The 18612-nt window shown below is 43.9% G+C and overlaps 1 protein-coding gene across 1 annotated transcript in view; it reads left to right on the top strand.

Moving 5' to 3' along the window:
• Window positions 1–14152, top strand: part of LOC119650923 (forkhead box protein L2-like) — a 148200-nt gene extending 134048 nt beyond the window's left edge. The window contains exon 3 of the mRNA XM_038054149.1: window positions 14141–14152. Within this exon, the coding sequence (XP_037910077.1) occupies window positions 14141–14152 (12 nt within the window). The remainder of the gene's footprint in view (window positions 1–14140) is intronic.
• Window positions 14153–18612: the final 4460 nt, after the last annotated feature.

Genomic DNA, 18612 nt, shown 5'->3' with positions numbered 1-18612 from the left:
AGGTAAGAGGAGAGAAGAGAGATGGGAAGGTAGTTTACAGCTAGTGAAAGTTCTCCGTTCTTGAGGATAAGTATGATAAGGGCCTCGTTCCAAAGATGAGGCAGGCAGCATTCTTCGAAACTTCTGTTTAAATTAATGCACAGAGGGAGGGAGCTGTATTACACCTGACAAGGAAAAGATTAGGAAGTTCATCAGGACCATATCCGACATTGTTGTTAAGATTACCAATAAGGAACTCAACTCAGGAAGGCTTGAAGACAGTCTGCATCAAGCAGAGGCTTGGAAGAGGAAGTGGTTGTGGGAATAAATACGTAGGAGAAGTAAGAACAGAGGAGGTGACAGGATTATTGTGAGAAGTTGCCAGTAGAGTTAGCAAAGCTTATGGAAGAAGGGAAAGGGAAAGATTCGGTGGGGTTACGGGAATAGTGAGTGTAGGATCAAAACGGTTTCAAGTTACCGCGTGGCAGTGATGGGCATAACCTTCAAATGAATAACGTCGTCGTCATTCTTAGTATTCCGAGACTTCTTCCGCAAGACATGTTTCAAGTAGATATTATTAAGGATCTCCGCTGTGAACCAATTTAGGTAAGAACGAAAGCCAGTAGAAGAAAAAGGCGCATTACAGGAAAGGAGTTCGAACAGGATTTTATAATAGGTGCCAAGAGCTTTAGTTAGATGATATGTGGTCCTAGTTAATAGAGGCTAAGGTTGAGTTGAAACTGTCAAAATTGACTTTACGGAAGTTGGACTTAACAATTCTGGAGTTTGAACGGTGAGGCTCTGCTTCAAATTGAAGTGAGGGTGGTAAGGGTTAATTTTGACATACGGGGATGTGCAAGGAAATAGTGAGAAATGTGGACCTCCGGGTGGTCGGAAAGGAAGAGATCGTGATTACGGTCCGAGAAGTTTTTGGAGGTAGTGAAATTCAGGGCAAGAGAAGTGCCATGAAAGAAGGGAGTAAACGGGAATAGTGGAAGAGGTTGTTGGAAGGACTAGGAAAGCTAGGATGATTAGAACAAGTGAGTATGGGAGGGCTTGATGATGCCTTCGCTTGTGACTGCTACGTCGGAACTAGCAAAAGAGGTCGAGAATTAGAGAATATGTTAGATTAGCTTACCAGAGAAGCGAACCATTACACCCTAAGTATAAGATGGAGAAGCTGAAAGGCAGGCAGCAGGAGAGAAATTTTTCTCGAAACTGTCTTTCAGTGGGATATAATTCTGGTCAATGTGGAAGAGGTAAACTCGATAACCAAGTCCCAGAACCAAAGATAAGGAATCAGTTCAGAGATTACAAAAAACAGGACAGCCAGGAAAAAAAAAGTTTTCGTAGGAAATATATCTGGGGCAGTAGCTTTTGATTGCAAATTGGGTGTGATAGTCCGTCATCATTCCGTACTTTCTGATTAATTTGGATATCCAAAATCCTCCTCATATGATACAAATGGCTATCTTCTCTTGTCTACTCTAACTTTTCCTGGTTGGAGTCATAAGAGAGGGTGAAGAACTGGACGTGGATTGAATATCATGCAAACGCCTCCCCCCCCTCAGGGGTCAACGATCTTTAACGGGTCGCTTACGATACGCAGTGTGACATCCCCGAGGTGCCCGAGTAAGTAGTTTTGATCCCTAGCTGGCAGTATACTTGCGTCCTAGGTAATAGCCTCGAGAAAGCTCCTGGATGAAGAGCGAACCGCGAATGACCGGTAGACGACCGGTAGAACTCAGCGGGAGTCTCCGGAGCCTCCGACAACTTTCTGTCGACGTCGACGGGATGATGCTTTGCCAAGGTGGCAGTTGTGATGTGTATCAGGAGCCGACCCCTTCGGGACTCTGGTCGGGTAGTGTGCATTGAACCGGTGTTAGTAGACCGCGTTGCCCCGAGCGAGCGCTGATTTGTCCGTGAATTCCGGGATCAGTTAAGGGTAGGTCAGGCCTCAGGGAACTGGGGTAGGGGCTGTGTCCCCGAAGGTACACCCGTTCCTAACTATTGCGGCCCGCTCCTTTGCGCACGCTGAATAGTTTTCCATGGAGAATATACGTAAATTTATAAAAAAATCGACGAAACAACAGGGAAGGAGGAAGAGCTAAGGGCATTTGGGCGCAACACAAAAAAGCATCGTTCACCGCAGCGATCAGAGAAAGAGCAGTGAGGGCTGATATACCCGATGTGACAACGTGGCGCCCAAATAAAGAGGAAGCCTTATCAAGTGGCGCAACTGAGCGTGTGGAGATAATAACTCCAATACCTTGTAGTGCCCTTGTTTCGAAAGAAAGCTCAATCGGAACCGCTAGTCCTGAGCAGATGGATTCGGACAGCAACCGAGTGCAGTCTGTTCTAGCTAGAGCCGAAGAGGAAAGGCTCATCAGAAAATGCGCAGCAGTGGTGAAGCGGATGCGGTCGGCAACGTTCCTCCATAGGAACGCCAGCAAAGGCGTCAAAAACGGGTTGATGGAACTGGAGGAACTATTGGACCGCATCTCCTTCTATAGGCGAACGTGGAGAGCAGCAGAGCTGCTTGCGTCCAACGGACCGCAGATAGCCCACTGCAAAGCGAACTAAGGAAAAAGCGGAAAGAGCACGACGTGCCTGATGGAGACTTTATAAAGTAGTTTCCAGAGCTCAAAAAAAGAAGGCGAAGAAGGAAAAAAGGAAATAACTGACTACGCCCCCAGAGACAAACGACGCCAACCAAAAGCCAGGAGCAAAAAAGACGAGGAAACGAAGAAGGACTAGATCGTCCGCTCTGCTCATTAAGCCGACGGAAAGCAAGACATTTGCGGAAGTTCTTAATGAAATCCGCTACAGGATGAAACCCTAAGACAACGAAGCAGAGGTGTCCTCCATACGGAAAACGAGAAGTGGCGGAGTTCCCGTCGAACTGAGCCCAAAGACGACTAACAAGAGTACGTTCTGCAAAGCGGTCAAGTGGGCTATTGGGGGAGAAGGCGCATGTTTCTAGCCTAGAGCCCATGTTCTTTCTAGAAATCCGGGATCTTGACTGCCTCACAGAAAAGGTCGAAGTGGAGGAGGCGATAAAGCGTGAATGTCCAGAGGTAACCCATGCCCGGGTAGGTATTGCGCATTATGTTCGGGCTCTTCTTATTACGAAAAAGATTGAACTCGACCGGCGGAGGGATCAGACGGTAAGGAGTTTTCTGAATTGACAACTCCCTTCTTCCCTTCCCCTCTCGTTGGTGAAAGGAATTCCCTGACTGCTCCCAAAACCGAAAGAGCGGGAGGGTTAGCCCGGAGTAATGTGTCAAACGGTTACAGGCTAGTTCTGTGATGACGAGGAGGTGTTTAGTTGGTATTTCGACAGCGTACTGTTGCCCCCCCCCCCCCGCCTAGTCTTGTCAGTGATCTAATTCCGTTAAAGTTTCTCAATTGCGGACCCTCGGGAGTGCTCTGCATCAAGGGAATCCCCTCCTTTTCCACCACTCGGTGGACCTGTTCCTACTTAATTGAAAATCAGTTATCTACCTGCTTATATTTCTATTTAGTGGGGGAAAAAATTCAATTCAATTCTCTTTAATTACTCTCCAGTCGCTGGCCAGACGAAGGAATTAATTTTCAAATTAAAACAAACAATTAATTTGAAAAACGTAACCAGCGTAAACAAAAAACCATACCCACCGAATACTAAACAAATAATAATCTACATCATTAAATTCAATCTGAATTACAAGCACACAAAGCAAAGAAAGTAATGAGAGAGACATTTCCCGTTCTCCCAGGGAATTTCCTGCGTTGAAAATGTCCTGGAATTCCTTTAACTTATAGTCATGTCACGTTGTTGTCCACGCAATTTCGTCGGTTGCCTTCGTCTTTGCATTACCTTTTTTTAATTAACTGTTGGTACCTACCAAACAAAAATTAAAAAATAAATTAAAACACATTTTAAGCAGAAGAGAGTAGCCAACAGTGAACAGTGGTTATGTTTCCTCCAGTTGATCCTGGCTTCATTGTTCACTAGCGTATCCTCCGCTTAGGTGCTTTCAGCCGCCATTTTTTTTCCATGGAGAGTGAAATCGTTTTTTCTTATGAAAAGGCAGACGAATCCTGAAGTAATTAATTGATGTTCATAAATTTCTTTCCGCCTTCTTGGGAGGTGGTTGGCCCCCAAGCAATTTCGGCCTGTGGTTAATAAGTTTTTCCTGTTAATATTGCGATAAAATGGAAGCCGGAATGCCGCATTAAAATACAATGTCGGAATGGAAGTCTGGATTGAAGGCAGCCCTGTGAAAACTAATTCCCCGCTCGGGGTCGGCGGAAGATAGCTCTCGTATATCTATCCACCTTGGACTTAGGGCGGAAACAGACATGAAGGAAGTGGCTCAGTCCTTGGACCGCACTCCTTGTAATTTTTGATAATGGAATGGCTCTTGCAGATGAGGTGAATGATATTCGAGAAAAACCAGAAAATTGCCGTCTCCTCGGTTGCTAGCTGGTGTACAATTTCGACTTCTGTTAGCCACGATGACACGTTCCCGGAATGAATAAGCTCGGCTGCTTCGGATGAATAATGTTCACCAACAAATGCCAGGATTATTAGCTTTTGGGAATTCACAACTACGCAACGCTGTCACCATTATATTTCTTACGCTCCAAATGCTGTACTATGATTTCCATACTACACTAATGACCGACAACGCAATGCTAAACGTAATTTTCAGGATTATGTAAAATAATTTTCCAAAAACTTTACAACATGAACATCACAATATGCCAGCGTCATAAAGAGCGGTTGGCAGGGTGAGGGTAGCGGCGCTGAGCTCGTGTCATCATTTATAATATTGTGCTCCAGGACATTTTCCTGAACGTACTTACTAAGGTATTGTGTGTTTTGTAGGTGTAGGCTATAGGCGAACACGTAGCCGGAGTTACGCCGCCGACATATAAATCCTTTAATGCCACAGGTAGATCTTTCACTAATACGATGTCATTTATAATTTCGCTGCTCCTGTGTTCCTGCGCAAAATTTCACGGTTTTAATACAAACCGCTACTTTAGGGGTTTGCTGGAAGTACGCTGGTGTTTGCTGTTAATTTATTCCTTCTGCTCTTGGTGGGTGTAGCCGGGAGCAAGGACTCCTGGTGCCGGCGAGTAATACAAGCGTATGTATCTGCTGCAGCGGACGAATTATGTATATAGATCGGTGTCATTTGAGCTGAAAGTATTTAATGAATGACATCCATATTTTTTGTTCAAGGTAATCTTCGGTAATTGGTCATTTCGGATAGGGTTCCTTATTAGCAGGCTCCCAACTACAATTGGCGTATGGCTACCATGCCAGCAAAAATATCGACTGACATTTCCTGTATGTTATGGATATGGTCGGCAATGAAATAGGATAGGCAGCATCCATAATGGGGGTTCAACAAGGAAAATGTGAGCTATATCTCCTTTAATGAAAATATACCCCAACATATAATGTGAAGAGGATGGATACGCTATAGGTTACGAACAGGATCAAGGTGCACTTCAACATGAATTTGATATGTTTCCTCATTTCTATGTATACATCTGAACCGTAGTCATCGCCAGGATTCATATTTCAAATGCGCTTCATTACAAAAAACCCTTTACTATTTTCCGGATCTTTGGTATAATTTTTTGGGAAGAAGAAAGTTGTGTTCTGCTGTTTTATACCATACGTCCTGGAATCATGTCATTCGAGGTTTACTCAGGGAAGTTAAAAAACGTCCCGCGCAATCTTGCTTGGATTAAAGCGGTCCTGAATCTACCACCACTTGAGGGTCAACTGGACCAATTGAATTCAAACTTTTTTCGTTTTCACACCTTCTTTTTTGGTTAACAATAAAAAATAGACGACTTCGGGTTTCGTTCAGAGCAGAGATAACTCATCAGGCATCGTCTCACCTCTTTTCTAGAAACAGCGTAATCGAAGTGGGTCCTAGGTGCTATTCACTTCCTTGATCCGCACCCTGGTCGGAATGAAGCGAATAACATTTATGAACCACTTCGGTTACATTGGTCCTTGAGAAAAAGTAAAACAGTGTCTGCTGAGTTACCTATGCCCTGGGCAAAACCGCAAGTTATCCTTTTATGATCCGGTTTAACCAAGCTGACGTTAAATTGGAATAGCGTCTGAGGATTTCATCTCAATTCGCATTGTAACAGATAGTTAGCATATTTGCAGAAATCCTCATTAAGTTACAATGACGTTATTTTGTTTGAGGAATTAGGGTGTCCTAAGACCTCATCCAGTTGATGTCGGACCGGACCAATTGGGGAAAAAACGGGTCTACGGAACCCTCGTTTTGAGCTTCAACCTAGTTTGGGTCTGAATATATGGGCGGATTTCAATTAAAAGAAGAGCAATTACCACCTGTAGTCACTCTCGGTCACGCTACTCCCAAGCAAAGGTGAGACAGCGTTTGAATTGCTTCTGCCCTAAACAAAAACGTCAGCTACTTTTTAACTGTAGGGTTAGTTTCTGAAACAGTAATAGAACCCTATCAGAGGATATTTGATCCATTGGACCTTTACCTATTAATATCCTTTAGGATGAAGCAGTGACGATTTTCGGATCACCAATAATTTAATGGAGAGGTACGCGACGAGAAGTTCATGATCGTAGATGCTCTAGTTACGTTGATCTGGATTGAGTTGTTTCAAAAAGGAGCGCAACTGTTGTCAGCTTTGGTTCACCTATTGGTAAAGAGCGGCGCCTACCACTGTGTCATCGACAAACATGGCTAGGGGTGCATCTGGCCGTTGAAAGGTCAGAAATGTAGCATCAACTAACTGTTGTTTGACGGTTTCAAACGCCTGAATGACCTCGTGACCTCCCGGGAGTCTTTTGTTTTGGGCCGACGATACAAGTTTAACTTGGCCAAGAACCTTCGCAGATCCTTCACTGTGGTTGACAGAGGAAAGTTTTTGATCGCTTCAACTTTGTGCAGGTTTGGTTGAATTTCGTCAGGGGTGATCATGTGGCCGAGAAATTTCAGTTGCTTTTGTAGAAATTTGCATTTGTCAACGATTAGAACGAGCCCGGCCTCAAGTACACATTGAATAATGCACTCGGGATTGCACAAATGCTCAAATTTGGAAGAAGAGGTGATCAAAACATCATTCATTAAAATTTCATAGGCAGAGTGGACGAACCTCTGAAATGTCTGCGCAGCGTTGCATAAGCCAAATGTCATCCAGGTGAACTCTAAGGGTCCAAAAGGTGTGCAAATAGTTGTTTTCGGTATGTCTTCGGGAGTTACAGAGATTTGGTAACACGCCTTGGCCATATCCAAAGTCGTGAAAACACGGCAGTTTGTAAATGAATGCGCCAAGTCATGAATGAGTGGAATAGCGTATCTGTCTGAGCATTCAGACGTCTGTAATCTCCGCAAGGTCACCATTTTGCATTTAGCTTAGGGGCCATATGAAGTGGAGATGACCAACAGGTATTGCAAGGTCTACAAATATCCTGTTTCATTAGATCATTGAACTCTTTCTTTGCAACAGCCAGCTTCTGGGGTGGTAGGGGACGCACCTTTGAGAAGATCTGGGAGCCCATAGTGCTGATGTGGTGCTACACCTCGTGCATAACCGGCTGGGAGAAACTACTTTGCCTAAGAGTGCGCAAAAACAATGGTCGGCAATGTCCTCGAAAACAATGGAAAGAGTGTCGTTCGCGCCGTGTGAATTTTTCCTGACGACTTTGAAGAAGTTTGCGAGGTCTATCAAAGCCTTATATTTTTCAGGTCCACCAACAGCCAGTAGTGACACAGGGAGTTTGTGCCTTAAATGGGGGTGCTAATGTCATCCAAAGGAATCGTCACGAAAACGTTCGGCGCACCCGACAGCTATAAATGCAGATGGGAGAGAAGTTCGCGGCAGCCAGTCTCAAGTGCTGCGATTTTAAGGCACTTGGACGGGGTACGGGGAAAACCGACACCTCCTTGCCCGTGCCGACCAGACAGCAACGTCGGCTGAAAGGGATCATAAATTGCAAATCGACGTTGTACCAGCGAAACCAGTTTTTTGTATTGAAATTGCATCCGGTGGTACATTTAGTCCCTTGAGTCCCAAATTTACGTTGGTACCAGCAAATTGTGAGAGCCGATAAGGGTCCCGGGGTGCGACTAACCGATCTACCTCCCGAATGCAAAGTAATCACAGTCGCTGTCAGCTTTGAAGACCGCGTCCGCAACTGTAGTCATTATTAACCTAAGATCGTGGACCTCCGGACGTGTGTCTCTAGACATATCCGCAGCAAGGAAGCGCGCATACACCTCGTGGACTCTGTCTGTCTCTGGCCGTAGTGAACAGTACCTTCAGCGACTCCGAGTCCGCGTAGGCCAAGGTTGCGCGGGTGCTTTCCGGCAGTCGCTGCAACCGTAGTGTTCTCAAAAGCTCTAAACCGATCTTATCTCTATTTAGCTGCCTGATTACTAGAAGCAGCCGACGGGGGGTCCGGTCGCCCAGCGTCAGCTAGTCCAGCAAGTGATTCAACTTCATTTCCTTGCTTACTGACAGCCGACGTATGAGCTGCTCCTTTAGCCGCTTGTAGGAGCAGTCCTTCAAGACGTCCGCGACTAGCCAACAGGCAAGCAGTCTTCGCACGTCAATTTCACTCTTGAACTATATATATAGCTAGTACCTAGTACCCCGTTGCTTGAGTCCAAGTAAGCTGTTTCCCTCGACATAAATAAGGAGATCATCCTCGTAAGCATTCCACTATCGAAATAAGCTCACCCAGCAATTCATCCATCATCAGATTCCATGGACCTGCGATAGATTCCTGTAGGCAGCGGCGTTCTACATTAACGCAAGCATGATCGCTGACACATTGAACGAATGCTTTCTTACCCTGGAAGTAGCTCCTCTCCAGAAGAAATTACTGGCAGCCACACTCACGAAGTTTCAACAACCCAGATATCTAACTTAAATAATCAAATGCACCTTTGAAATCCACAAAGATTTCAAGAACGAACTTGTTAACACAACGGACAGTTTTCCAAGCTCGATTCCTTCCCGGACTTTAATAGGGTTTGGATTGGCATTTCTTCCGAAGCCCTAGATTTCGGTTTTTACATGTGAACGTGAACTATAGGTATTCCTTTTAATTGCATGGAGAGGCTGATAATGCTTGCCCTTTGTGTTATTGCTATCTACTATTGTAGATACATACTAGTGCTAGTGCTATCTACTATTGTAGATACATACGTAACATGTGGATTTGCCTTATTTGGCGAACAACAAGGTATACCGTCATCTTTCAGATCTCAGGTAGTTTCGGGCTAACACTATGAATCATTCTATTGTCTCTTTGTAGCATAGTTTGCCAGTTTTAGCCCCGGTTTATACACCGTATGACGTCTAAGCGTCTCACTTTACATCTGCGTAACCAACTTTTTGGTGTTCACTATGCGTCTGCCTCCGAAGCTACTCTCTTGGGTTCGGGCCTAATTTTTTAAGAATATTTCCCTATAATCTCTGCCTCTTTTGGCTCTACTACCGACGGATTACTCCGTCCTCAAATCTTTCTAACTGCCCCCTCAAGTTTAAGACCATTTTTCATAACGCATTTGTATATCCTCCCCCCCCTCGCTACTGAGCTCTATTTTGTTTTTGATGTCTGTTACCCAAATGTGCTCTCGCGAATATTTGCTTCTCTCTGCTCTTCTCCATTAATTATGCTCTTTACGGTTGATGATATGTTAGATATAGTTGACTGCTCAGGTTTATTCTTTTCGGAGTTATATTCTAGTAACTAGTATTGAGGAGTTGTCACTCCGCTTGCTGATCCAGATTGTGCATGACATTGGATCTCGCTTGGTGGGTGGGGAGAGGGCGTTTTCCTACGCCAAAGTTAAGTCTGTAGTGTTTTGCGAGAGTAGGGCTACTTCATGCACCAGAGTTTCTCTACGATACACTAACAGTTTTAATAAAATGTTGGCGAGGTATCACAGGAAGTTATATTCGCTTCAGCGCAGTTATACTGCTTGACATCTCTCTTTCAGGGGAAAAAAATTTCAATTTCGAAAATTCCTAAATTTGCAGCGGATCTCGATGCAGCCGATGTGATTGGTTATTTGCTGTTGTTTATTTCGAACTCAAATACCCTTATGTGAAGTTCTATGCTGGAAAATACCACCAACGAGGAGGCGTTCCTCATAACAGTGTTCTCCCATCACAAACTCGACCGAAGTAGTATCAGACCCCAGCTTTTCACTCAAATCACCCTTCACGATCAAAATGTTCCTTTTAGTGTTGCTGTGCTATTGTTGTTGTTTATTATGTGTATCCAAAAAGGAGCTGCTACTACCTTCGAAGTACACCAACAAGACTGACGGCAGGCACTTAACCTATGTTGCCAGAAACACACTACGGCTTATGGCCAAAAAAAGGACAAGATCCCTACTCAACAGGACTGTGCAAGGTTCAAACACTTGGTATACCATCTATACTTTACTCGAAACCTCGTACTTTCCTTATACCAGAAGATTACGTGTTCATTAGTTTCCCTAACTTTGTGTTACATATGCCCGAAGCTATGTTTCTAAACCTCTTGAGAAAGACTTTATTATATGTGTGATTGGTCTGAAGACGATTCAGTAATTTTTCTCGGAAGCTATAGGTACACGCGTGGTCTCTGGTTTAATTATAGGTAAAGTCAGATGAATGTTGGTGAAAAAATGTCCTTTCACCCGTGACGTTCCTAAAAAATCATCATCCTCCTCCTTGTATGAGGGTTCCTGAACGGCCTTCAGAACATCAACAAGGGAGGGGGGCTCGACCAATCTCCTGGGATGCGAACCAAAAGACTTCCGGGCCTCTACATGGGCAAGTTCATTTAATGGTTGCTCCGCATTAGCCGCGCACCAGAGAATTTTCAGTGACTTAAAACAGGGATCAGAAGTCAGGGCATGTATTTTATCCACTAGGTAGCGCGCATGCGAAGTTTATTTGAGAAATTTACAAGTCTGGAAAGAGTCTGTAATGATGGCAACCTTCTCCTCACCCATCCTGAAAGCCACTTTGATGGCCTGAAGGACAGCAAAAGTCACCAAAACCGAACTAACATTCAAGGAAAAGCGTGGAACCTGGGTTCCGTCGAGGCCAATCACCGCACAGGTCAAACCATCACGCCTGAAGGCAGCATCTGACGCCAGGACCACAAAAATTCTAGACTTAAGGCCATCGGCCAACCCACCACAAGCAGCCGCCACATAGGCCCTACCACAGGTTCCTCCCAAATCATAAGACAAGATGACCTGAACCTTATTTGGAATCACGGGAACTTCATTGGGGACAACAGTGTTCAACAGGCTCCGGAACGACCTATAGATCGAGGACAGACCATTGTCAACATGTATAAGTTTTAAGATTCCTTTCCTTTAATTTAAAAGTTCTTTCATCGGCAGAAGGGGCCTTCTGAAACGGAGTGGCGGCACCTTAGCTAAAACAAAAATCTGGTGCAAGGGGGTGGTTCGGGACAGCCCCAGGCATTTTCTCAGAATATAAGTACATTTAGAGTTAAGCCTGTTATCAAAGTACTTGGGGAGATTCATAGTGGACGTTGCTGCATACTCTAAGATAGGCCTTACCGCTGATGTATAGAGAGTTGATGGTCTTCTGGGGTGTCAGGCCCCAAGAAAAACCAGTTGTAAAATTAATCAACGTAACGGCCTTGAAGGCTTTCGGGATAATAAAGTTCAAATGATCTCTGACCGAACAAATCCTTGTTATTTCCCTGCCTAAGAAAGTGGTGGAATTGACGTGGGCAAGAGTGTGATTAGCTTTAATGGACAGGAGTGTGACCCTGCATTTCTTAAAGGATTTGCGATTGGGGATGGGAGGGGGGGGGAATGCCATTGCTAACTTGAACATTGTCTAGCCCTAGTTGAAGGCATCGATTGGATATTATCCTTGACACCCATAGAAAAATTTCAGCAGGAAAATGGAAAAGTGACATTATGTCATTATAGTCCCAAGGTCCACATTCTCGTAGACATTCCTTTACATCCAGCACCTTAGCCAAAACTTACTGAGCCCTCGAGTTAGCTATCGAGATATATAACATAACATCATTGATGCAAGTAGACGTAGATTTGCCTGCAGAATAGGCGTAACAATTGGCTCGCAGGGGGGTATAAATTAAATTATTGATATGAACCTTTATCATCGAATTTGGTAGTTTGGTAAACGCATTAATAGGGCGGTAATCCGTCTAAAGTTCAAGGTCCTTAAGACCCATCCACCCGAATAATGGACCAATCCTCAGGTTTGGTCATATTGCACCAGATGAGGTTAAGCGCCTGTAGCGAAGCCAAGAGGGCTTCAGGAGGCAACTAACGCACATATCGATAAGAACTATGGTCAACACCAGGGGCGCAGGCACGCTTGTCCTTAAGCAAAACGGCAGTACGCTCTTCTAGAGAGAAACGCAGAGAAACTGTGGAATATCTGAGGACATCAAAAAGAGAGGAAGGGAGGGGGAGCTGCACTGCCCAACTAAATAGCCAAGATATTCCAAATTCTTCTTAGGATCCCATTGCTTTTTAAAAGAGATCTGTATGTGGTAGGCCTCCTTCCTCTCCTCTATATCTGAAGTTTGTCGTGGTGTGTAGCGGTTATTTCCAACAGGTCTTGTGGAGCGCAAGAAACCAGCTCCGGAAGGGAGCAGCCTTGCGGTTTTACCTTGTACTGTAAGTTGAGGAAAATAAATATTTTGATTGCTATTGAAGCTTTCGTCAAAGGGCGTATTCTCAAACCATTTGCGTATCCCCTGTTCACTCCCTTGTGGAGCATAGCATACACAGTCCATACATGGGCTAGTTTCCAAAAGTTTTTTTAGCAATCTTTTTTTGGAGACGTCCTAGAGTCTGAACAAGTTACGTTTAGGACTCAAGTTTCTCTGATTGTTGTAATGTTGTTCTTTCCCCACTGATGATACCACGCCCTTCTCGAAGCATCATTAGTGGTGTGCTCCGGTCTGTCTTGATTTTTTCGATACTATTTTTGACTTCAAATTTGAGTGTTGAAATCTCCATTATATGTATATTGGAATAATAAATCTGACAGTGTTTCAAGCGGCTATAAAAGCCATATTATCTTATAATAGTACTATTTATGCTTTCGAATATAAATGTATATTTTAAGTGCTTGAAAAATATCAAAACCAGATTTAGTTAATACTGGAAACAATTACCAATAATTTGAAAAATATAGAATGCTTGTATATTCCTCCGTCAATCCTCCTGTCTGTTGAATTTCAAGCGTCTGCTTCAAAAGGAAAGTATCGTCCTTGCCGGTACAAAATACATCTCAAAACAAAGAGAAAGAGCCGGATTGTCCTAATTGAAATTCGAAAAGCCTCCGAAATCTTGAATCCGATTTGAAGTGCGTACAAGGTAACATAACGAGCCCTGATCGCCTCCTAGAAAACACCACCACTGAAAAGAACTTAACATAAGATGAAGGAAAGTTCATTCTATGATTTGCATTTAGACGTAGTCACTCTCATTTGGCCATCTTATCGTCATTACAACATTTTTAGTATCCTGGAAAGCAACAAATATTGGAGTCCTCTTGTCGTTGTCAGATTTCTCAGGAATTTATTTTCATGCCAGCGGACTTTATTAGCTTTGTATATATTCAAATGACATCCCCGAAGAGAATATTTATAAGCTTGGTCCTTAGATATTACTGTTTCAGGGTGGTGTTCGGTGTGCAGACTCTACAGAATATCTATTCTCTCTGCGAACGACTTTATCGTTTAATAAATACTTTACTGTATTTATTAGAGGCCGCACAACGAGCCTAATGAAATGCGAAAGTGAAGGGGGAGCTTTTGAGTAATGGCCGTTAGTACTATTTATATTAGACCTGAATAGACTTTTCTCTGCTTAAAATATAGAAGTGCTTTATTATGGTGGAGTTTTCAAAAGTCAGAAGGTGATTAGTAACTATCGTTTTGAGGGCTTTGTTCAAACAAGACGTACGGCTTATAAAGGGGGATGCTTTTTGAAGGGAGATTGTAAAATGCCTCTAATTTTCCGCTTTTTATTGAAACTTTTTAAAAAGCCTCTTCTTGACCTACATCCGAAATACTTTTTGAATTAATTTATAGAATTTAATAAATTAATTAATTTTTTATTTTTCTTTGCAGGTACGTCCCTAGTATGAATGATTTTTTTGATACTGCAATATTTTCCAGTAGGTAAGGATAAAATATAAATCTATTATACTAAGGCGGACAATGGCTTAATGTAATCTATATTTAATGATTGTGCGCTGATAAGACTCTTGGAATGCGCGGAACTATCACAAACTAAGATAAATTTACTCAAAACAGTGAACTTAAAGGGGCTTATGTGCTCACTATCTAGTTCGGAAACTAAACGTCCTTTTTATCTTTGATTATACAGCACCTAACATAATAAGTACAATATTCTAATCCATTGAACCTAATGAAGATGGACAACCAGATAAAAAGGAGTCAATATCATTAGACTAAATGACGAGAGTATCAAACTGTAAATCAAAAGAGCCCAGACGTACGCGTAGTTCTTTTTTTTTTCCTTGGTTTTCACCCCATTCGAAAGATCACAAAACGTGATCTTTCAATGTCTATCTGTCCGTCTGTCTTTTTTTATAAAGGTGGAAATCTTCAGAAGATACTGAAGTGGATACGCCAGTGTGTAGGATTTTTACAGACTAGAACCATCCCCAACTCCCCTTCTACCCCGTGGAGCCATCTTTAAATAGTACATCACGGGGCGGAGTTAGCTTACTTTAGCTGGGTCCCCTTCTGTCCCTTGATGTTGTTACAACTAATTATAGGTGTTTCCCTTTCGATTGTTTTGCTTCCAATAAAGGAGGGATTGACTTGATATTATATACATATGTTCGTCATCTCATCTTCCTAGATGTCAATGGGCACCATTCTCGATATGACGAACACTGCATCATCTGAGACGGTCCGTAACGTAGAGCACCTCCTAGGACTGTTCTTCTGTAGACCGCATTCAGTTTACGTTCACAAGATAAAATATGCGTCGTTGATCCCTAATCTGGGACTAAATACAGCTAGATAAAACTTACTAACCTGTTTATGAGCAGCTTGAACATATGCCGCGGTCCTCGAAAATTCGGCATCATTCTTCCAGAGCCATATTTGTGGTGGATACTTTTTTCGCAAGTATGGTCTACCATATGTGCCGCTAAAATTCTCCGTCAATTATCACTCCCAAGTATTTGATAGCTGGCTTGAAAATTATGATATAATTTCCAATTCTAATACAAGCGTCATTTTTCTTGCGGCACTTAGTGATGAGAACCGTCTGCGTCTTTTCTTCCGCGAGTGTCAGTCCAGCACACTCTCACCAAGCCTTAGCAGCACTGGTTGCTTCACATGAGATACTTTCCGAGGTTAGGTACACCATTGTACATGATGTTCCATTGCGAGACACCGGCGGAAACAACGTATTCCTGAGGTCCATCATTGGTGTTATACCCGAGCGTCCGTTTTCGCAAGTAGCTGTCCACAATAGCAACCGTCGCCAAGGACTTCTGTATACGGCTCAAATTGGCGTAATTTGAATGCATTTTTCACGTTCAGGGTTACTGTCACGCAATATTTGCTGGTACTCTCCTTTCCATGAATCGTATTTTCTACCAATTTAGTAACCAATTTGATGGCATCAATAGTTGATCTGGCATCACGAAACCCGTACTGTCGATCTAAGAGTCTTCCTTGCTCTCAACGACCGGGAGCAATGTATTATACAATATATACACTTCAGCATTTTTGCCATGGCGTCTAAAAGGATGTGTCGCCTGTAGGTGTACCAGCCTTAGCCAACAGTACCAACACAGCCGCTTCCTTGCTGTAGAGAATACACCTCGGACATGCACGCTTCGAAAAACTCAGCGAACAAGTCCAATCTAGATTGAACGGCGAGCTTAAGGGCCCTATTCCGTATCCCGTCCAAGCTCAAAGCTTTGTTGTCACTTATTCTGCTGCAGATCTCTAACAGCTCGTCTATGGTTTCAGTCAAAATCGTCGTCACATCCAGAGTTCTTTGAATGATGTCACCTCCCCTCTGTTCCTGGCGGTTTAATTTCTGAATGAGGAGCAGACGTGATCTGCGAAGATGACAAACCTGTCAAATCCTCCCATCAAAACTCTATAGACGCTTCCCCACTGGTTTATATCCGTCTCAGAGCAGAGCTCATTGGAAGTATCACTTTTGTTCCGCTGAATACCTTGCTTGAGATTTTTGCGGGCTTCCTTGTATGCGTGCTCGTTTTCCCCGTGATCGATCCTACCTACCGCTCTGTGGGTCATTCGTCTCGCTCGATAGCAGGCTGATCAAAGGCCGGCCAGTTCATTATTCGACCGGTAGTTGGGTTTCCTAGCGATGGACACGTCACATGCCTAAAAGATGCATTATGTGACATGAAGAGCTTTTCAGTGGTCCAGCCACACTTCCACCAAGGTCTGATCATCGAGTGGCTTTGCGGGCAGTCTGATATCCCTCTCAGCTTTGGGTATGTTATTCGCCTACCGCATATATATCCTCTTAGTTCAATAATTGCTGTCTGGCGAACGCTTTGGATTTAATCCTCGCCAAAGTGCCAGGTGATACAGCGTGTCAGGTCAGGACTTAGGTGAGATCTGCTTTTGAAGCAGATCCTCCTTTCCGAAAAGTACTTACATTACCTTCGTTGTCCAGAACTGGGTTGGTTGGTTGGGCAAAACCTTCTAATAGACCTTGGTCCTTTGTGTTATTTTCCGCGCCTTCCCATTCCCATTTAAACCTTTCTTGTCGCTATTAGCTTCTGCGCTGCCTCCACTCGCCATCGCATTATGCTCGCGGCAACGCAGTACAAATTTTTTCTCTGGACCTCGGGATCCTTGCACAGTATATAAATCTCAGATTTTAGCTCTGGAAGGTTTGCTCGTTCATCATTCCTGTCATTTAGAAAGATCCGTCAATGTTTATTAAAATATTCATCCTAAGAGGATGATGCGTTGCTTTCCTATGTCCTTCAAAATAATGTCCTGGGCTGAACCGGAAATAGAGTTGCCATTTTTTTGGATAACAAAAAACGATATATGATACTAATTAAAAAGTTGACTCGGAAGAACTTGATTCTGTTTCCAAAAGCAGCATTCCTGAAGTACTAATCCTTAGATTTAGAACCAGCTCAGGTTGCTGCATGGACAAGTGCTCAAGCTGCAGTCTCGCTCGACCAATCCGCCAGCCCGCTCATTCTCCTTTATGTGCCTATGACCGGGAACCTAAAGGAGGGTGACTTTGAGCGTGCCGCCCAGACTGTCCAGCGCTTCTGCACTGCCCCACTAGCCGCCTGGAAGACCTCTGACTCCAGTTTGTCGGTCTTGCCATTCTTGTCAATTTGCGCACCGGGGAGTTTGCTCTTAATTACTTGACCAAACTTTCTCCGAACGGTCGTCCTGCGGTCTTGGAGATCTCTGCTGTGAGATCTTTACTGAAAAGTATCCGATTATGATCTGAGAAGGATCTCTGGTCAGACACTCTCCAGTTCTACACCCTAAGAATCTCCTTATTGGTTAGTAAAATGATATCAAGGACCTATATCCCACCGTATCAGTTCCCCGAGCTGGTGAAAAGGAAAGTTTGGTATACTGCAGCTGTTACACATCGATAGGTTTGTAGTAATAATAAAATCAAAGAATTACTCACCTCTCTCGTTAATTTCTGAAGTGCCTCAAAGCTTATGCCTTTCATTAGAGTCGCATCCTATCAACAGGTTGGCCTTCTTTGTTGCTATGGTGCTTGTCAAATGTTGTAGTTCTTCTGGCGGAGCTGATCGGTAGTGAGTTATGTCAGCCGAGGAAATATACACGTTTTCTGCCCCCGACTGCTCCAGGTTGACCACGACCAGGGTTCTGGAACTCAGGTCAGGACACCGAAAAGCATACAATTTCGTCCTCGCAAGGATACATGCTCTAGGTTTGTACTGATCAGCCTCTCCTGTGCTGTGTGTTCGCCTTTGACGTCCAGGAGGTGCTCATTGACCATTTCCGATAGCCTGGCCTCAACACTAGTCCACACGGCCAGCACTAGTTTGCCACTAGAGAAATTGGCTCCCAGTCACGTTGCTTGAGGCTGCTTACTTTTCTCCAAAGGCTGCTTATCGTCCGTGCTCTTGCACACTCTGCTCTGTTTGTCCTTTTATTCGACCTCGTCTTGAGATCGATTGTGTTTGAGAGCGGTGGGTTTCGCCTTTCGCCTCCTTATTGTTAGCACTCTTGCTGAGAATATACACGGGTTTCTGGTATTGGCTCTTGAGCAGGACACCAGAGGTCCTTCGCTTCTTAGCTGATTACCGGTGACCGACGTCCTTGTTGGTCCGACTGCACACCGAGTGTGCTGCTCTTGATGGCTACTGTCTCCTGGCTGGATGCCAGCGGCTCGTCCTCCGATGATGCGCTTGGCATCACCACCTCTTCTCCTATCGTCGGTTTGTTTGTTTTTTCTTTCTTAACAATTGAGTGCATGTCTTGGTCCCACGAGTAGTTCCGGAAGAATGTCCGCTCTGGCTAGCTGGCCAGCAGGGCGAGGGTATTATTCGGAAGTGAAGGTGCCGAAG

This window comes from Hermetia illucens, chromosome 3, assembly GCF_905115235.1.
Source record: "Hermetia illucens chromosome 3, iHerIll2.2.curated.20191125, whole genome shotgun sequence".
NCBI classification, from domain to species: domain Eukaryota; kingdom Metazoa; phylum Arthropoda; class Insecta; order Diptera; family Stratiomyidae; genus Hermetia; species Hermetia illucens.
This window is presented reverse-complemented; position numbering and strand designations above follow the sequence as displayed.